Source organism: Seriola dumerili, unplaced genomic scaffold, assembly GCF_002260705.1.
Source record: "Seriola dumerili isolate Sdu_G_001 unplaced genomic scaffold, Sdu_1.0 BDQW01000169.1, whole genome shotgun sequence".
NCBI lineage: Eukaryota > Metazoa > Chordata > Actinopteri > Carangiformes > Carangidae > Seriola > Seriola dumerili.
Window position 1 is genome coordinate 2,077,103 of NW_019174424.1, and position 22,101 is coordinate 2,099,203.

General features: G+C 40.9%; 1 protein-coding gene across 1 annotated transcript; it reads right to left on the reverse strand.

The window, feature by feature from the left end:
- Nucleotides 1–968: 968 nt before the first annotated feature.
- ern1 (endoplasmic reticulum to nucleus signaling 1) lies at nt 969–22,065 on the reverse strand. Its single transcript, XM_022752677.1, has 22 exons — nt 21,829–22,065; nt 15,734–15,854; nt 12,605–12,638; nt 12,354–12,426; nt 12,032–12,104; nt 10,932–11,054; nt 10,306–10,407; nt 9,957–10,218; nt 9,257–9,335; nt 8,618–8,777; nt 8,159–8,274; nt 7,832–8,026; nt 6,727–6,991; nt 6,517–6,607; nt 6,217–6,406; nt 5,847–5,946; nt 5,529–5,728; nt 5,000–5,147; nt 4,678–4,805; nt 3,999–4,122; nt 2,753–2,820; nt 969–2,657 (listed from the first exon to the last, which is right to left on the reverse strand). Exons 1-22 carry the CDS (start codon nt 21,904–21,906, stop codon nt 2,097–2,099), a joined length of 3,291 nt encoding a protein of 1,096 aa, XP_022608398.1. The 5' UTR covers nt 21,907–22,065; the 3' UTR covers nt 969–2,096.
- Between the last annotated feature and the right edge of the window lie 36 nt (nt 22,066–22,101).

The following is a 22,101-nucleotide window of genomic DNA, read 5'->3' on the forward strand; positions in this document are numbered from 1 at the left end:
ATCCATGAATAAAACATCCACAGCTGAACCCCACTAGACACCCAAGACTACTAGACTCAAGTATACAAAATCGGCCATAAACCAGCCAGGATTTTACCATTTAAGATGAAAGAAAGTCATTGCCATTCAAATGAGAAGAAAAAAGGGTAGAGTCACCTGTTTGACCCTTGCATTGCCATTTGTCACCACATTATATAACTTTGTTGACCAACACCGCAGTATCAGGCAAGAGTGACGGTATCAGATAAGGTAGAACTGAACAGACTAGCCAGAGCAGTTCATGTTTTTTGGATTATAAAGCTGTTCTAGACACGGTTTATGCCATCTTGCTCCTGCATGTTGTTCATAGTAATGTGCATAATCTGTCGGTATGATCTACATTCTGAATAGTTTGCTGCCTTACTTTACTGTAATGGCTTTAACACCTAGCAAGGTAGGGTGAGTAGAACCATTATCAGAATGTCACTGGGAGCAAATAATGTAACTAAAGTGTAAACTGATGAAAACCCACTATAACAATAGTCTTACATAACTGAATGGCATACTGTCCAATCATCAAACTATACACACGACTTAGACTGTCCTACAAGCATACAGTAATGAGTGGCATATGCCAAATGATCATGTCTGGAGTTTGGTTAATCTCAAATTCTGAGAGTTGGTGGCCATGTTCAAAGAGCATATGCTGTTTTGAACTCTAGTCATCCAATTTTGTGTTGACATAAATGGACAGGGAAGTAGAACGGCAGGCAAAGTAAGATGTCAGTGTCTCTGGCTAATTTGCTTTAGTACATGCTCATTTGTTTACACCAAGATTCACGGCTGGTTTATTTTCATTTTCCATAATATATATTAAATATATATATAAACAAGTATGTTGGTGGACCTGAATAGAGCACAGTAATTCACATGTTCTGGCTCCGCACAGCCCTGAGTTTTACTGTATTGGTCCTTTTGATCACAGGTCATATTAATTTGCTTGCAATAAAAAAAAAAAAAATCCCACTTGTGAACAGCAATACTTAAAATATATTAATATGATATACTTTAGGCTACACTAACAAACGTGAACTGTAGCAATAAACATTAACCCAGACATTACAGTACATATCAGCTGCTTAGATCACCTGTAAATAAAACTATTTGTTAAATGAACAGTAAGTAGCTTCTTTTAGGTGCTGCCTTTAGTTGTAGTTCCCCATCCCGATTTTGAGATGCATCAAGATCAATGCACAAACACAATCTTAGTATAAAAAAAATAGAATTTAATGTGCATGTCATTAACTTCACTTTGACACCCTTGAAAGTTATTATACATGAGCATTCTGCAGCCTGACCTCTAAACTCATATTTGACTACATAATCACATGAGGATAAAATTACCTACTAAATTCAGATGCCACCCTGAACACCTTTGGGAACAGTCCACTCTTACCGAGTCAGCACAATAGTCTTGATTGACAAAAGAGGAGCAGTCTAGCAGCATTAACTGGAATCAAGCACATTTAGCATAGTCAATTTTAAAGATCTGTACCCATACAGCACAGTGATATTCTTAAAAAAAAGGCACATCGGCCACATTAAATGATTTATCATTGATGATCCAAATTCTGAATCAGTCTATACAAAAATATACATACAGTATCTGTGCAGTGAACAGGCTCACTCAGAAATACAACATTGCACAATTAAACTACCCACATGTTCAACAATATACAGACATGTTTCCCACAACTGTGGCCAGATATTTTTGGGACAAACACTTTTTTTTGGACATGCCGTTATTTAAAAAAAAAAAAAAAAAAAAAAAATCTCTTTGCTCAGCCCAGCTACAAGAAAATATCCACCAACACTCTCTTGCGTGTCTGACTTCCTCTAGGCAGAGACAGACTTGTGGACGGTTCTATTGGGGAACATTTTAACCCAGGTGAGCAGAAGGCACTTAATCCAGATGGGTGCAGCTGCTGCGCCTGGCAGTGGATCCCAGGCACTGCAGGCCTGGTCCTCACCAGCTCAAAGCTCAGCAACTGTGTCCCACTTTGTGTCCACTCTGTAAGGCAGTGCTCCCGTCTGTGCTGCGTCCAGCTGACTCCAGTTCACACTGGTTCCTTGTCCAGTGCAGGACCATTTGGCAGTGTGTGCATTTCAGTGGATGCTGTTTGCCTGAGAGGAACTGTAGGCAATTCTGGGGCAAATGTGGGGTTCACTGTTTGACTGTGCAAGTCAGTCTGTGCGGACAGTGCTGGCACTGCTGGCCCCACTGTCTGAACTGGCAAATGTGAAGATACAGGCTCATCTGGTGACGTAGAGGCCACTGATTTAGCAGGTGTTATGTGACAGACCTGCACCGGCTGTGATGAATGTGTAGGTTCCTGGGGTTGTGAGGAGGGTGGTGATGTGTGTGTTGGCAGGTGCTGAGTGCATGGCTCATTTTGTCCTTGTGGCCCCGGGTGTGTGTAATGGACTTGTGTTCTTGCAAGGTGCTCTGCAGTGGAGTAGTAAGGCAGGAATGGCCTCTCAGGTGCACAGGTCCGCATGGCCAGGTAGGTGTGCATCAGCAGGTGGGGGAAGCGGGAAGTGAAGTAGGAGACAAAGTCATCAGGGATAGAGCCCAGAGTCTCCTGTACCTCAACAGGCAACTCTCGGTAATGGTGTTTCTGTCAGGGAAAGTTGGGCATTAAATCTTGTTAATAGAAACCAGTTTCACTCCAACACCAATAAGTTTATCATAGCCATAAGAAAACCCTCTTACCTTGTTCCTCATTGCACGTAACAGGTCTCTTACTGACCCACCCTTATAGGACCGAAATTTCCGCAGATCTGCCAAAGAAAGAGAAAACCCCTGGCATCAACCATAGAAGAAATTCCTGAATTCCATTAACCAACAAGGCACCAGTAAAGAGGAAATCCTGAAAAGATACAGCTGTGCTTTTATTCTATTCTGTAACTTAAGAACCTAAAAATGCACTGACATGCATGATCTTCTTTTGTTTCAACCAAATAACATCCGAAAAATTAAAAACATTATGTTATAATAACATACACACCTGTATACCCACATGATAAGTTAAAAAAAAAAAAGTTAAAATAAATGAAAAAAAATAAATAAAAGAATTCATCCCGACTATCTGGGCCATTGGTTTTATTGGTCAATCAACTAAATGCAAATCCAAAGAGAAGCAGTTCAAGAAAATATCATAGGCTTGTGATACTAGGTGGACGGCGATGCAGACACACTTAACCACCCAGTGCAATAGTTTCTGGTGACAGTGTAGTGTATTATCCACTTCATTCCTTCCTTCTTAAACAGTTTAAATTGTTATAGATCCTTCCTTTATGTAAGTTTATTAATAAGTTAAAGTCTTTGTCAATTAAAGTTTTATTAAAGGTTTCTTTGAAATTATATATTATAAGTTAAGGTTAAGGAATGTGCATTAGGGGTAAATCTGCTTACTCTTCAGGATTTCTGTCTCCTACTAAATGAGACACTCAGGATGTGTGGGTCCTTTTTCTGGACCAAGAGGTTAGAGATCAGAGGTTATTGACCAGATATGGTCGACAATTTGTGTGAAGGCCCTTCTATTAAAAGAAAGGCTCATCCCAAAGGTGGGATGAGACAGATAAATAGAGGGGTTTGTGAGACAGTAGAAGAGGGTTCTCACATTGGCAGAGATACTCCAGGATTCGGCATTTTAGACACTGTTTCTTTCTTGTTAATAAACTTCTTTTGAATTACAAGCAAAGACGTGTCGGCGGTGATCACTTCTTCACATCAGCACCTCAAGATACCACAACAGGATACAGCATTCAGAGCAGCTATGAATGTACATCAGGCTTGGAGCTAAGCATTTCTCTAAGTAGCTCTAAAATACTAATTTGGTCAACATGTGAGAGGAATACTACGTTTCCAGCAATTCAAGAAACAGGACCATGTTCCAACAGTTGGCTCCTGGTGCTTGTATTTTTACATGCTGTTTAAGTTTTAGCCAGTCTCCTACCTGTCTGCAGTGGCACTGTGATATGCTCTCTCCAGTCACCCTTGACAACAGCCCTCCCTCCTCTCTCCAGCTGTCTCACAATTGGTCCGTCCAGCGGTTCCTTTTCTATTCTGTCGCTCACATCCTGCAAGAAACCACAAAGACACAAAATGTGTGAATTTCAACTAATGTGCCAGGCAGGCAGCTTGCAGTCTTATTCTCATTCAGAACATTATTACACACACACAAAAAAAAATCTATTTTAGAAGTGAATGGATCCATCTCTGTGAAAAAAGGTGCAAGCACAGTCTACTATGCTATTCTAATCAACATTGCATTAATGAAGTTCTGCAGGTTCACATTTTACTAATCAACTGAAGTGGATGGTTTTCACACATCCTCCAAGTATTTGGAGTTGTTAACATTGAAAAGAATCAGCTCTTTACACAGTCCAAGAAAATCAACCTGGCATTAATGACCAAATCAAATTAAAATTGTCAAAAATGCATGAAGTATAAAATATGTGGATTTATACCATTTTGAAGATGCCTGGGAGTGTGTGCACATAGGTGGAATCTACTGCATTAAGTCGTGGTTTGTATTAGCAGGTGTTTAAACCACATCAGGGGCAGCCTAAAAATGTGATCTTTACCACGAGCAGGGAAATTGATAGATGAGGAAAAAAAGAAGTGACTGTGACCTGGAAGAACTGTAGCTCCTTCTCCAGGCTCCAGAAGAAAGGGTGTTTGAGAACACTCTCAGCTGAAGGCCTCCGGTGGGGTTCCATGCTCAACATCTGCTCTATTAGATCTCTGGCTACAATGTCCCCTGTAAATCATTTCCAAAAATTCATATATTTTTACCCTCAAATAACAATCTTCACATCTATAGCGAATACTTCTAACAACCAATCACAAAGTCATCCACACTACTCTTTCTACTTGCTCTTCTTAATCTACATTTACCTGCAACTGTATTACTATTGTTACACATCTGGAATTGATCAGAGACAATTTTCTCACCATGTTTGTCAGTTTGCAGATGATCGAGGTTGTATGTGCCCAGTAGGATGTTTGCTTGCCTCTGCAGAGACTTGCCAAACGGGTGACTTCCTTGAGACACCACGTAGTAAAACACACAACCAGCAGAGAAGATGTCAACCACACAGGTCTACAAGGGAAAGAAAAGGAGAAAGCTTAGAGAAGGTCACAGTGTGGCATATAATGAAAAAAAACTTTTCACACAACAACATTTGTATACAGTATGAAGTTATGTATTCTCCTGTTGGTTTATTTGGTTGATTCTGTTAACTTTGCTGCTATCAGACAAATGGATACTATAGCCTGAAACAAACCCACTCTCAGGAGTCCATCAGAAGCCATTACATGCACCATTAAGTATTAATCCTCTGCTTTTCAAATTAGTCCCAGTATCATGAAGTTGCACAGTGATCTCTGAGAACACTTCTAAAAGTTTATCACTGTGTTTCTTTTGTGAATTCTGACAACAAACAATACTTAGAAGCACCATGAGAGAGCTGCTTCTACTCACTGGGTTGTCTTTGCAGTCCTCACTGAGAACCTCTGGGGCGATCCAGCCCTCAGTGCCCGGCACCCCAGACCTTCTACTGAAACTGTGGCGGCCTGCTGCTAGCTTCTTACACAAGCCAAAGTCTGAAATCATGGCCCGGACACGACCGTGGGCATTGGGCATGGACACCAGGATGTTGTGGGGTTTCAGGTCTCTGTGGACTGGAGGATGAAGGAGAGGAGAAAAACAAGCTGTCAGTTACTTCAGTGGTGTTGTTACATTATTACACAATAATAATAATGAGAATGCGAAAGTGATCTTGTTTTGAAAGATGGATACCTATGTTGAGAGAATGCAGATGGGCCAGTCCTGACATGGTCTGCTGAAGCAGCATGACAGGCTCTAGTCCATGACGGTTGAAATCTTTTCTCTCCACATACTAGAAAGATGAAAGAAAAACAATCGGTGAAGCCATAAGACTATAACAGGGTGTCTCATTTTGACAAAGGTTAAAGCTGTGTACAACACTAAATTAATTTTGGCATGGGAAGTGTTTTCTTGTAGTTTTTGTGCTCTGTGAATAATGACTATAAATTCTGGCTTTTTTGCTTCACTTACAGCACAACTATGCTAATGACACAGAAAAGTCGGTACATTATTATGAAAACATTAACTAAAATAAAGCTGCTGTAACTAAGCGATTTGTTACCTCCTGTAGCGAAGCAGCACACAGCTCAATGGCGATGTACTGGAACTGACGGTCTCTCTCAGTGCAGAAATAGCGGATGACATTTGGGTGCTCGTCGGACTCCCTCAGCAGCTGAACTTCTCTGTCTGCAAAGCTGAAGCATTCTGGGAGAATTCTCTTCACTGCCACTGGACGGTTGTCAAACTGACCCCTTGTGGAGAAACCATGGAAAAACAGCATTGTAATACAGTGATATTTCTTCAGTGCTTAACAAATTTAGCAACAGTCAGGAATAATTGTTGACTAGCTGTTTAGACTTACTTGTACACAATGGTGCCCTCAGCACCATGACCCAAGACCTCTTTCGGATGGAAAGTTATGTTGCCCACTCGGACAACACTGGAGTCCTCCTCTGAAAAGAGAAATACATCATTTTAGGGAAGTAAAAACTGGTCTGTAACTGGTATTGAAGTGTAGCTCAAGCACAAACCAATCACTGTAAATGCAGTGTCAATGTCTCTTAATCTTTACCTCCATCTTCATGCTCATTGGCTGAACTGCCCAATTCAGACACAGACAGATTGGAGTGGTTTGAGGCGCGGGGGGTGACGTTGGGGCTGCTGTGGTCTGAGCATTCAGAGCGAGTGCGGGCCACCTCAAGGTAGTCGCTGTCTGGGGCCAAGCCCAAGCCCACGTCTGCAGAGGGAAACGGCTGCTGCCTCTGGAGCAGCTCCAACCTCTCCTCCATCTGTCTCTGAAACTCCTGGTGCTGCAGCTGCTGCTGCTTGTGTACACTCTGTGGCAAGAGAGGACACTTAGCCTAAGGCCCTAAAAATAACAACTGTGGCTTTGTGAAGTTTTTAGTAAATTGTTTGTCCCATCCAACACTTCAGCACTTATTGTTTACTACAAGCTATTTTAGACTTTAAATATTGTTTCTACCTTTGCAGGAAAGTACACACACTTAGTACAATTTAAAGTACTTGTACTTAATTTGACTTCTATTTTAATCTATTTTACACTTCTACTCCCGCTACATGTCTACATGTAGTTACTATTTATTTTTCAGGTTATGGTTTTGCTTAAAAGACATAAGATTATAAAAATGCATTGTTCATGATTTAACCAGTGGTTTATCCAAATTTTCTAGCTTCTGACTCCCTACCAAAAAGAAGTTGGGTTGGGGCTTAACTCGAACAAAAAGTCTAAAAAAATTAATACAAATGTATGTAGAAGAACTTTGTTTTTTTCCCCTATACCATCAATCATCTCACCAACACCAGATTTATCTGGTCAGCTGTTGGGTCCAACCCCTAAGTTGGGAAGCACTGGAGTAAACTACCCAACTGTATATAAAGTAGTTAAAAATAGCTCCACCTCAAACATGTACAACAGCAAAGGTCTACCAACACATTAATGCATTAGTATTTTTAATCTATTATTGTACTGTATTAAAATGTCACACCAATACTTTTTTCAATACTTTAAGTACATTTTGCTCCCAATACGTCTACACTTCTACTTCTGTAGATTTTCAATGCAATTCTTAAAATATTTCTTCAACTTGTTTTTTTCCTGCCAACCTTGGATGGTGGTAGGTATGCAGCAGTCCACTAGGTGGTGGTGTTAGACTTACTTTGGGGTAGGTAATCACAAAGGCCACCCAACCAGCCAGTAGGAAGGTGGAAAAGATGATTGTGGCCATGTCTTTGAGCATAGAGTCCACAGGAGCTTCTGGACGCACAATGCGACCACTGGCCCCAGGTTCTTGGATTGATGTTTCAGGCAGAGGAGAAGGGGGGCCGTCATCCATACCACTATCATTCACCTTCTGCGACGTGTTGGAAGGAGGCGGCAAAAGTGACGACAAGGAGGGAGAGAGTGAGAAAACCTGCACAGATGCTTGAATATATCTGTAAAAACTTCTGACAAAATATCTCATGGATCGCACACTGACACAGACCTCCTCTACTTTCTTGTCAGTGGTAGGTGGGATGACGTTGCCTTGATTGCGAGGGAAGCTTTCAGGGAACTTCTCCAGGATCTTGGTGTGAGCTTCAGGGGGCGTCTCATGATGACCTGAAAAAGTAAACCTTTTTATAATCTGCTTTATCATCGGGAGCAGCAGAATTGTGGGAATTTGTCTGATCCAAAGACTCGACGATGGTGCAATTGTGATACTATCTATAGTTTTCTTTTTATTATCCAGCAGAGGGCAGTCTCATGCTAACAGTCTCTCACGGACCATTCAGGGCCCTGGACTTCAACATGCGATGAACAGTAATGAGAGTCAACGCTCTCAATATACAGTCATAATCGTTTTATTGAGGTTTTTCTTGATGTCAAAGCTTTGTGCACGAATGATTACAGTGAAACTATAACTTCTTCCTATTACTGTCTGATTTATGTACTCATGTATTACCTATTAGAAGCAGGTAGTTCCTCATGAAGTTGATACGGTTTTGCTCCCGGAGCGCAGAGTTGAACTTGACACTGGTGCTGGGTGTGATGACACACTCCTTGTCCTCGTCAGTCTCCTGGCTGTCAGGACCCTCCAGCATGGGAAAAGTGCTGCCACGAGGCTACGGACACACACACGGACACACACACGGACACACAAACGGACACACAAACGGACACACAAACGGACACACAAACATACACACACACGGACACACACGGACACACACGGACACACAAACGGACACACAAACGGACACACACAGACACACACGGACACACACACTTCAGATGAATTTCCTCTCAGATATCTCACAGGATTACATAACAAAAACAATATTTGTCTAAGAGCAGTAAACTACAATTGTAGAGCGACTTGAGCAGGGGCAAGCTGTGACAACTGGAACAGGATGTATGCCTACAAACTCACTGGCATACTGGGATACGAGTAATTAAGAAACCATGAAACAAGGGTATATATTTACTAGAGAGAGTGTAAGTACAAAACTTACACAAATTTTAATAAACCCAAATGTTTTATGTTCATGTTTTACTGATAAGGAATATGCTTTGCTTAAATGAACATGAAACTGCCACTCACCACCACAGTGACTCCATCATGCACCAGTGAGGGAGAGGCGTACAGACTGGTGGAGTATTTACCCACATACAAAGTGGCCCTGGAAGAGAACAAGTAAAACACAGTCAAACAAATGCGTGCTTAAGTGTAAAAAAAACCTTACACCATGCTTCATGTATGAGACAAGTGTGGTACATAATGATAATAATAAAAATAATAATTCAATATTGAGAACAGGAGTATGTGTGTTCAAAATTCAGAAGAATTTTCATAGTTCTCCATCACCTCCCTAAAAGGCCAAAAGTTTCACAGTGGATCAACCACTGAAAGTCCCGTTTGTCATTTTCAGCAGAAGCAGGTGTGAAAACAATATATAAAAAGAAAACTGTACTGCTGCGTAAAACCAGAGCTGAAACCAGGCCACTGCAGCAGCCACTTGTTAGATATTACATGTCTAGACTCAATCCCAAAATTAAGCAATCCAACATTGATCTTGACACGGAAGGTTCCAACATGTTTTTGGCCAATCCTTGTTCTCTGAATGGTATTCAAGAGTACAAATGATAGAAACAACCTTATCGTTTTAAAACATTAAGAAGATGATACAAATGAGAAATGTTAAAGTAGCTACAATCATAGAAATACAGGCCTACAAAAGTGGGCCTTGACAAAACGTCAGTCAGTCAGTCAGTCAGTCAGTCATCACACTCAGTCTGCTTACATGAACTTATTCTTGGGCTTCTTCTCTTTAGGAAATGGATATTTCCACTGGGTAATGCGGCCAACCTCTCCAGACATGAAAGTGAGGTAACGCAGGGTTTCCACGGCCACATTAGTATGGGGAACTTTGCGGAGGCCCTCACGCTGCCAAATATACATGGCCACCACCGGAGAGTTGTAGTTCTGAACCCACTGAACATCTCCAGATTCACTGTCCACAGTCACCACAAGGCCATCGCCGTTGGACACAAAATGAGCCATCTCTGGGGGGAACAAAGAGTGGACATGGGATTAACACTGTCTGTCAAAAACTAAAGCTACAAAAGAGCCAGCATGTCAAAGAGTCTTACTGTATTTGGTGTCATCATCAGGAAGGGTGGAGGCGTAGTCAGAATAGGTGGCATTCCAGCGCAGCTCCCTGCTCTTGGTGTCATACATGGTGATGGTATACTCTAACAGGGAGATGAACAACAGCAACTTATCCACATGGGAAAAAGATATTGGTATTCCTTTCCTTACATAACATACACAAAAGCCAGGCTTTGAGTATCCATTTCTGAATGTAAATGCAAGGTGGTATTAAATTTCTTTTGCCTCAAAAGATGGGATTCACAAAAAACAAAATATAGGGATACTGTGAAACAAAATCCAGAATACATGCTGTTGGGTGACAAAGTGAGCTTTGACTTGACACTAAGTCAAGCATTTAAAGCAAGTATTCAATTTGCAGAGCTACTATTACCACCCCAGCTTCCTTAGATTTTAAGTACTATAGGGACAGATTGGGGGATGGTGGTTATAATGAGGGTGGGGCAGGGATAGTAGTAGAGATGAGTGGGAGGTAAATAAGGGTTTGGCACAGTCTGGGGTTAGAGCATGCAAGACAAATGGGCCTGTTGATTAGCCAGATTAAATCAACAACTGATTTGGATAGGTTGGAAAAAGGTGGAAAAAGGGGGGGGGGTTCTTTTTTTACCTGTGCGTCCAAGATAAAGAAGAGATGAAGAGGGACACAGCATCTCAGCAAAGGAGGAGGTCAGGGTCTGCTGTTTCTCACCAGTCAACAGGTCCACCACATACCACAAGTCCTGCTTCTTACCTGTTTATGACAAGCACACACAGACAAAGTGATCCACCTCTGCCGTGAATACAGCATTTGTATTGTTCTTGGCAAAATTTCAGTTTCATATTCTTATCTATTCTGTCTCTACATATTGTTTTTGTATTACTGCTACTTTTGTCCACTCTATGAATGTGACACCTACTGCATGTCTGTCCACCCTGTCACCATATTTTTCCAAATCAAGGGTCTGATGATACAAAGTGCAAAACTCTTTGAGACCAATTTTGGCTGTTATAAAGAAAACTGACTTCACTATTCATAGGAAATTGTCAAATTGACCAAAAGGAGCACACTGTGCAAGCCCAGTCAAGCAAAATAACATGCAGCCATTTAACCTTCACAGAGATGGGTGTTACCATTCTATCATTAAACGAGCAGCCCATGGCTTCGTTGTGCTGGCATCTCACCGGTTATGTTACTGAAAGGAGTAGTAACAATAACTTAATCACAAATCATTACAGATGAATGTAAAAAACCATAAATTAGGAAACGGCCTCTTTGACTTAAAAGGAGATTTAAACAGTGAGAATTGACGCCAGTAGCATTTTCAGACCTTTGCATCTCTAATATGCTTTGTGCTGGCAGCAGCTTCAGTTGAATGAAAACAATAGCTGCCCTGATAATGACTGTGGGAAGGCAAATGTCACCCGTTTCCTTTGAACAATGACACAGTCACTATCCTCTGCTAGCTGTTGTAAATTCAAAAGGACACAGGCTACCACCACAGGTTGAGTGGAAAAGAGAAGTACTGTAACGTATTTCTGTTAAGGCCAGATAACACCTGCACATTTAGGTAAGCTGGGACATGGACTGCATATGCTTATGGATAAGGAAAACTCATGACCACAATTCAGTTCAATCTCACAATCAAACAGTTCAAATGCCAGTGTTCAGTGCGCAAGAACAGTGTGTTAAGTCCAGAGGCATCATTGCTATTTGAGAATTAGCCTTACCCATGTAAAGGATTCCATCAGAACTGCGACAGGGAGAAGCTTGGACCAACTCAGGGATAGTGAATGGTAATTTCTGTTTGAGAGCAAAGAATCAACATTAGCCAACTAAAACATCCTATATGTCTTAATAATCTATATATGGGGAAAATCTTGTGTGTTCCCCCACAGGTGCAACTTCAGAATGAGGGTGCTTTACTTTCAGCATGGCTTACATACACATATGCGATGAGAGGATGTGTTTTTCTTTAGAACAGGGAACTGAAGAGTGTTTCTTACTAAAGATGGGAGATTAGCATTTGTGATAAAAGTTATTTCCTCTTACTGTAAGGCCCTCGTTGTTCTTTCCTCCCAGAGAGTACAGGCTGCCATCATTTGGGTCAGGCAGAAAAGCTGGTCTGGTGGAAAGAGTAAAGAAGATAGCATCACATCTCGAGACATTATTAAAGCAATTAGTTTGAGTGACAGACAAGACAAGCTCAACAGGTTACCATATCCATTTGCATTCGATGTCTTTTGTAAAACACAAGGACACATATGCGTCGCCAATGCAGAAAATAAGTCAAAGATACATACTCTGCCACATGTGTAGGAACCTGAAGAACTGGATCTGTGAAAAGTGAAAAGGAGTTGAGATGCAAGTCAGGATAGACAAGAATATTAGCAAACAATGGAAACTGTGGCCATTAGCTGTTGTGTAAGAGAATGACATTAAGACTAGTGACATTCAACCACGCAGAACACAAAGTCCAACTGAAAACGGATTCCCCTGTGGCAAACATGAAAGGCAAACAGACATGTTGGCGAACAGCTTTCTGTGAAACAGTCAAACATGTAACAACCATGAGAACAGAAAAATTGATTGTGTAATGAGATATTAGTTTGTTTCCTCTCAAAAAGGACTGGAATATTTTAATCTGCTGATGAAGCTGCGTGATGCTAAATATATAACAAACAATACAATACTCAATGAAGCAGAAAGCACATTTCACCATTATCCCGCTATAGTAAAAATGTTTGATCTGATCTTCAATATTGGAGATAAAAGTCTGAAAAGAGCATTGTAAAATCTGGCTATATTATACGTTTTCCTCCCTGAGGAAAGGGACAGGTGATTAACACCACATCATGTTTTTGCATGTTTGCCCATTTACTACACGTTTCATACATTTCACTGCCTCAATAAATGCACAATAAATTAATGCTATCCTTTTAGCAGCTACTAGCTTCCATTCAGTAGAGAATTTAAAACTGTTTGTTTGAAATCACCATCAGAGACTAGAAACTTGTTTGAGATACAGTACATAATCTACCATAATTAATCTATTTCTACATTTTGTCAAAGCTTTATATTACTGTTGTGTTGTGAGTGAGGGAAGAACAGACAGTTCTTATTAATCCATGCTTTCACTCTAATCCATTACATTATGATTGTAATGGATTACTAATCCAATTATGTTTAAGGTCTCTGCAAATTGATTTTTATACCATGTGGCATGAAAAACAACTAACAGCTGCCTGGAAGGGGGGAAATATTTAGAATCAGAATCAGAAATACTTTTATTAATCCCCTGCGGGAAATTCTTATTTATTCAAAAGTATAAAAAAAAAATTGGCAGCAATTATATATAAGTTTAAAATACCATGGGTTTAAGCTAAAGAATGATAAAACACTGCTATGGTCTTTAAGGTAAGAGCTAAAAAACCTTCATTGCCACTAGACAAACACACACCTCCCTACAGTGTGAACATACAGGGCGTGGGCCAGATGGTGCTGATCTCTGTGGGGGTGCCCAAAGGGGTCAACAATAGCAAATGGTGGTGGTGGTGGGGGGTCATATAAAGTTGGTCAATGGCTGTTGTGCTAAACAAGAATCGACATTCATTAAATGTAATTGCAGAGTCTGGAGACAAAACAATGGTTTTCTGCGCTGCATAGGGAGACGTTGAGCCTGGGTGGCTGAAATACAAACACATGTTTGCAACGCCAATGGGGAGAGACAAGAAAACAGCGGGAGGACATACATGTTGACTGAGTTGTACTGTCTTGGTGCAGGGAAAAGATCTCTGCTTCCCCCTCATTATGTGGGTGTGTAGTTGCCTGACTGGAACACAACAACAGGTGCGTGCAAAGCCTGGTCCAGGACTGGTCAAATTTATATTCAATAGCTCTTCCAGAAAAACAGACGATGCGGAGGAGCAGTCTCTGCCTCTGATTATTAATGATTTGGGCATTGGGTGGACCTAACCAGGACTTGTAGCCTCAAAACACTTTAGTCTACCATAATACCATAATTCATAGTATGGTACTAGTGAGGAAAATGTATGTATAAAACAGGAAAAGTCTTTAATTGTTATATTATGTCTCTTATTCTAAGAGAGATCAACTTTTGGACTGTTTAAGCACATGTTTTCCAGTAACCCTTCAGTCCATCTTATGTAATTTCAAAGCATATAGTGCCTACATCAACATGGTAACCACAGTACATTCTGTGTGTGCAGGTGACACTACAGCAAAGTTGCTTACCCTTGCCCACTCTGACCTTGATTACAGGCTATATTTGCCCCTTTCTCAGTTAATAATTAGCCAGTTTCCATGCCTAACAGCAACACAGCATTTTCCTCAAGTACAGCCTAAACACAAGATGTAGTGCACTTAAGCTTTTTTGTTTCTCAACAGGTCATGGTTGACGATATAAGCCTGGCTTACTCTATGGTGGTGGTAAAAAAAAACCCTAGAGAGTACTAGAAAACAGTTATATGATATATGTTTAACTCACAGATTGTGTTTTACATAAAATCAATACACCAAATAGAATAACAACAAAAGATTGATATCATTGATATAGTTCCCACTTTGTTAAATTCTTTAGTTGCTTTGATTCTTATTGTTGTATTTTAGCATACCCTTCTTTACATAAATGAACACTGCAAATGACAAAGGCCAGAAAGCAACTCACTGGTTTAAAAAAAAAAAAGAAAAAAAGAAAAAAAGAAAAAAAGACTAGGTCAGAACCTAGCATTTATCTGGACCGTCTATGGTCAACGTGTGACATTGAGGACATATGTGTAAACTGTTGTGAAACCGCTGTAAGCACTTACCCTCAATGGAAGAAGCTAAAATCTGCTGGAAAGTCGCTAAATGTCACGCGATGGCGTAATACACTAATTAGCATATTCATGTATTCATGTATTTGAATTCTGGCTAGTGTCAGCCGGCTTCAGCCTTTTTTCTGTTAGCTTAGCTCCTACTCTCTGCTCACATATACTCACAGGGCAGTACGGGCAACTCGTTTCCATGGAAAGTAGCTACGGTTTGTCCAAAAAGTCCATATCTGTTTTTTTTTTTTTTTTTTTTTTGGGGGGGGGGGGGTGTCTGAAAATGAAAACTGTTGTGGATTCGCTGTAAATGTCCCCTGATGACACAATAGAAAATGTTTGCGTCAAATCATTTTGAAAGAACAACAGCCAATGGGAAAACACTCTGCCACCCAATGGTGCAACTTCATCATGAACTCTACTTGCTCACTCACTCTGAGGGTTGTTGTGCTGAGCGAAAAAAGGCAGTGGGATGTCATTGTTTTCCCTGTGGCAGCACACAAAAGCACTTTGTTTTTGGAAATGTAACCCGAATAAGAAACCACGCCTTGAGACAGGCATACAAACAAAAACTTGACTTGCAGTCGACTCGTCTTCTCCTCTTACCTTCTTTCAGAGTCCATTTGATAGAGCCTGATTTCTTGCTAACAGCATGCAGGTTTCCATCCAGGGTGGACACAAAGAGCAGGCTTTCAGGAAGAGAAACCGTGCCGGCAGTGCAAAACCCCTACAGAAACACAATGCAAAAATCAATTAATTAATTAATTAACTAATCATTTTAAAAAACAACCGCATATAACACCACGACTCATCACTAAATTGTCGTTACAAGTTGTTTATGATACCTGTGGATCAAAATGATCACTTATTCAAGTTAAAATCAGGCATTGCTAAGCAGGCATGAGTGAGCATACATGTTCCCACTTACATCCACAGATTAGGTTGAAATGTGTGCACCTGCATCAGGGTTGTGAATAATGTCTTCAGCCACTACTCACTCAGGCATTACTTATCTTCACACACACCTGGACCAACCATAGTTAATATGCTGAAATTAGAGCATGCTAGTGAAATTATTCACACACTGATATGTAGAAATCCGGCAGAAGATCCACTGTGTGACAAATGTTACTGCATTGTTGAGAGAGAGGCCTGTTTTCATCATCACCCCAGTGCAGTTTGCCTTTTGCTGCAAGCAGTATGCTACTTTGGCCTGCTTTACAAATCAATGAACTTCAAACCAGTACCTTACAATGACAGTTAAAGAACACACAGGCACAGTACACCACAAGGTTAGTTTGGCTTTTTAATGGGTTTTGCAATGAACTGAGTCAACTTCCCTCTGCACAGATGAATAGTGGGCTGCTGCACCACAACTCAGAAATATGCGAATATAACCAGACATGAGAACACTTGGGTTCAGTATATGAAAGACGTAAACAGTGCATTGGACAAAGAGGCAATACACCCACAGTCACCAGAGAAAGGAAAATCAAACAAAAGAAAATCCAGTGACAACAACTGAACCTAAAACCACTACAGAAGCTAAGTGACCCAGCCTCATGACTCGTCTTATGCCAGAATTAACAACACAGTGGGTGACGTGTGCTGTGCTCACCCACTATGGAATTCTAAAAACGCTGCTCTTGATAACCAGGCCGTGGGCTTCTTATGGTTTTTGGCACCAGTGTGCAGGAGGAGGTCCAGTGGGGGAACTCTGACTGCCCACCAAACCAGAGAGGACCACATGAATTCAGCCTGACCAGTATTTGTACTTTGATACAAGCTGTTCTTCGTCAAATTACAACTGATACACATGGGTTTCTCAACCAAACAAGTCAAGGAGGCTGGGAGAACTTTCCATCTGTGCTCATCTACATTATATGTATTACAGACAAAAGGTTTCATGTTACAGCCAATTACCTACAAAATTATAGACATGCCAACTGAGTATCAGCATTTTTCAGTAGCCCACTATCAGGGTCAGCTGGGGAATGAAAAACTCCTAAAACTGCCATCTTAACCACAAAAGTCCTACAAAAGCTGGGCAGCTGAGACAGACCTCATCCTCCTGCTGAACCATAGCGGTATTGATCAACATCCCTGACTAATCCCCCTGAACAGGTCCCTGGGGACAATACAAATAGCCCCTACATATAATGGAGATTACCAGTTTATAATTACTAACACACTCCTCTAAGCATTTTGCCACTTTTGAGTAGATAAGGAAGGGGGGTTGAAGCGCTCTTAAGCCAGACACAAACAAACCAGCACAGCTATTAAGTTAAGTCTCAGCATGTAGCAGGGAGAGCAAATGCAATCACCATCACTCAGGGTGTTTCCTCTTAGTCACACAGCGTGCATTTCCTGGCAAAACCAAAAACTGACCAGTACCAGACAATCTGAGAAGGGCGAGTGGGTATTTTACAATGCTTTCTTCTTTCTCTCTGCATGTTCTTCATCTTAAATTTGGGAAAATACTCTTGTTATAACTGGCCAAACAGAAACCAAGGCCAAAACAACCCCATAAACTGAAAGTTTCGTGCTATATACAGAAAGAAACTGAGTCGTTCCACATTTGCCTACAGATCCCCTGCTGTAGTCTCACATCCTAAACAAGCATTTGAGTCAATATTGTGCACCTGTGGCTGTTCCCACTGGGCTGTCTGCATACTCACAAGCATCGCACAACTGCACTGGGAGAATCATAACTAATCTGTTTTTCGGGCCCCGCGTAACCTCTGTCAGGGTTCTTGGTTTCACAAGCAAATAACTTTCTGAACATCTGTTCGTCTCCCAGTTTTGGACACTGACATTCAACAACTGGTGAATATTCTACAGTGTTAGGCTTCAGGGACATCTGGTTTAAAATGTCTGGCTGCTCAGAGTGACTGAGGTGAGTTACAAAGCTTAATAGAAGAAAAATCGGGACATTCCCCTCTCATTTCCTTATTCTGTGTGTAACACAGAAATGGTTTAGGTATTGCGTAAGTGCGTTACATAATAAGAACAGAACTGGGCGAAACCAAAGTCTTGGCAAGTTCTGAGGTCTTCACTTTCCCTTCTGCAATGAGGCTAGACATAGCTTAAAGGAACACAGACTACAATGCTCATGATATCACTGGCAGCAGGCTGCAGTGTCACAGGGCTTCACAGCCTCTTGCATGGCAGACCAACCTGAACACAGGACTGGCTGTAACTGGCAGCTTTCCCACCGAGTGTACACAAGCAATTTAGCAGTACTCCTTGGAGCGTCAGCGTTTAGGCAAAAGCTGTAAAACTACAATCACTTGTCTTAGAAGAAAGAGCATTGCTTGGGTGAAGATATGAAAGACTGAATACATGGTGGCAACACAGGCAGAGCGGGTCACTGAGGGGGCAAAGAAAGGTAAAGAGTTAATCTGTGCTGCCTGATATTCATTACAAATCACTTGATAAGTGGTCTTAAACAAATGAGCCTGACACAGTGTTTCACATAGCTGCCCTGCATCCTAAAAGAAAGCAGGCTTTTGGGGTGTAACTTTTCGCAGGCATCGCCATTTTGAACATCAGACCATGGTGGGACTCGATAAGCAACAAGTGAGTGACTGTATTCCATATGGCCAGATGAACTGGTAGTCTTATTCAGTGTGTGACATTTAGAGATGCAGAAGGGGAGAGAAGCTAATAAATACGGAATCTTTCAGATAAGGACATGGTTGCCAAATGTGATGAAATATGAGAGGATGTAATTAATCACTTTTGAAATTAGTATAAGCATAAAAAATGCATTCAAAGTTTGAAGTGGTGAGACTGAGTGAAAATAACAACGGTGTGTTGTAAAGTTGTGGCTTTTGCAGCTTCCGTTCAAAAAACAGGAAACAATTGATTGGTGATTTATATCAGACACTCAAAGGAGAGTAAACGAAGCACATCATACCATACAAGTCCTGACAACAGTGTGTTTTTAAGAGACAAAATCTCATAATTCTAGGTGAGACTATTACTAAGACATATCTTCTAGTCTTGACTATACGATGTACTAACTGGGCCTGATCTAACTGTTTCTTAATTTCTGTTGAAAACAGTCTACCAACACCAGCTTGTCTACAGCAATCAGCAGTCTGTTTGCAGCTTCCTTGGGTGCAGGCAAAAACCAACACAGGAACCAAGAAATACTCATCACACCTCTGGCTACATGTCATGGGGGGTGTAGTACAGCAACATCTTCAAATTATGTTTACAAAGGTCTTCTAAAAATTCCTTTTATGTAAATGAGGAAATGTGAGCAATGCAGCATTAAGAACAGCCTGATGATCCATCGGTCTTAAAGTCCTGCATGAAAGTGGGAATTTGAGGTTTCCCTTCAGGTCTGTGTAAAGACAACAGGCCTGAGGATATTTGATTTTCTTCAGTCTCATCAGACGAAGAGTGCTGATTCCTCAATGTGCTTCATACTTTTGTAGTGTAGTGGAAAGCAGTGGAGAGACATTTAGCAACCTCCCTTGTCAACACAGTCACTATCAGTTGCTCTCTGCGTGGTGTTGCTTCGGTGGGGAGGATGTCACGTGTTGGCCCATGTTCTGGCACACTCAGTCAAAGCACAGCCAATCTACTGTTGTGATAAGATAGTCTAAGATCACAACTTCTTTTTTTTCCTTTTTTTTTTTTTTATCAAATCATCATGTATTGTTCAATCTGAACCTGAAAAATGAAAGGAATAAAATATATCCATGGTGACAACAACAAACTACAGCTGAGGGACACATTGCACACACTGTAATGTAAAGTTGGTTAAAAATATTATTGGAAATGTGTGTTGTGTAGTGTTGTTATGAAGAGCCCACAGTTGTATGAAGTGAGGCATGAGCATAATTTAAGAAGAACACAGTAATTGCTCCTGAGACGTCTGGCTAGATTTTAGTCACTAGCACATCCTTCTTACAATGGAAAATCAGATCACTTTAAAAGTAGCTTGATTGTGAAGAAGAGACATTGAAAAGAGAGAAATAATAAGTCCCGTCTCTGTATCTCTTCCACTTGTATCTCTCCCTCTTTCTCACACTTATGTCACTATCTATAGATAGCCAATCATTTGTCACCCTCACTACACACCAACAGACTATCTAACAGGCTAAGAGAAGAACCTGAGACATGATAGGGGATTATAAGGCTACTTTAATCTGCTGCTTAGCTCAAGTGGTTTACTAGCTAATGGTCTCTGCCTCATGTCTTTCTAATGATCTGGCTCAGTTTCAACAAGTAAGCTAGCTCACTTTTGCACCAACCACAAACACTCTAGAATTTATTCTGTTTTTACTCTATCATCTTTGGTAAAGAAAATAAATTAGATGAGGTTTTTATGTAAATACAGACCTCCCTTCCAATGTACCTTACAGTCAGATTGTGTGTGTATCACATCACATTGCATTTTGCACAGAAACACAGATGTTTGTGTGGTTATTTTATACTGGCACGGCACAGTTTGTGCATGATTTAATCAACCTAAACTCAAAGAATCTTCATGCGTAACAATGCCCTGTATTGGCGTGGATCTTCTGAAATTAGAGACTATAGAAGGCGCGCACACACACATACTGTCTCTGTCCTGCTGACCTCAGATGGCTGTAGAGATATAATCAACTGAAAGAGAAGGCTTTCAAGATGTGTAAAGCAAGTATGGATGACAGGTAATGGTAAGAATCATCCTTTAATCTTTACCTCAGTACAGAGACAGCTATTTTCTTGCATCAAGCTTCGATGTCTGTTTACTATTTGATCTAAATGTGTCTACTGAGATTGTCAATTTGTATTTTAATGTCAATGTGTATATGTGTTAGCAAGCCCAACATCAAAGACCCCTGTTAATATCAACACAACTCATCACGTTGTGCTGCCTGGTTTACAACCTTTGCAACATGCACTTTTCAGGAACCACCATACTAAATGTTTATCTCAAGGGCTGCAGCTCAGTGCAATCACAGGACGTGTGTTCGACTTGCAAAATGATAACAAGTGTTTAGTAGTAGAACTATTTGCATATCACCAAGCCTTCACAGCATCACTACATTGCTTTTAGTATACGGTCCAATTGTTACTGGTAATAACAATAAAATGGCTTGTCTTTCAATCACTAGTTTGCCAATATGCTTCTGAGGCACTTGGGCAGGGGGCGTTGATAAAATGAAAATATTAAAGTGTCTGGCTTTAAAACAAAACAAAACATTAAACATATGTTCAAACACATACACGCAGCAATTTCTCATAGTCCACTAACAGAGAGATGCATTTAAAAATCAACCTGCTAAAGTTACTCTGAAAGGAGGTGGAAACCTAAATCTCCATGCTCTGGAGGACTCGTTTCCTTCAGCTGTTACACTGGACTGATGAACTGGAAACGATCTATATTGACAACGCAATGTTGAGTAAGTTCATTACAAGATTTCTGAAGCACATCTTCCTAAAAAAAAAAAAAGACAGAGTGCTTTTAGCCGACAAGCTAACGTTAATGTTAGCCCACTTCTGTCATGCCAAGCCAACACGCAGCACAGAGACAGCATTAAATGACCACTGAATGCCACATATTTTAGCTTATACTAATGATACTTGTGAGTCTGAAGTCAGAAAATCAGCCTATGTTAAGTTAAAGGTGCGGGTTTTAGCGGGTAACTCTCAGCTAATGTTATCTAAGTTAAGCTAGCTTATCCAGTTAGCCCTCTTACCTTTTGTGGGAGACCAGCGCAGCAAAGCAACGCCAAAATGCACCACACCAGGGCCCGGCTGCTCGCTGTCCAGTCCATATTTTGTGGTCTCAAACCGGGATAGACAGTTGGTCTGGACGGCCGTCGGCTACATAGAAAACGTGATTTGTCTCAGCCTAGCAGACGTTACGAAATCTTTTATCAACGTTGTAACGTTAAAGGCATTGATCCGGCGGCTGTGGATACAACGTTGGTTAGTTCAGCTTCTTCCTGAAATGAAAACCGTGGGGGTTG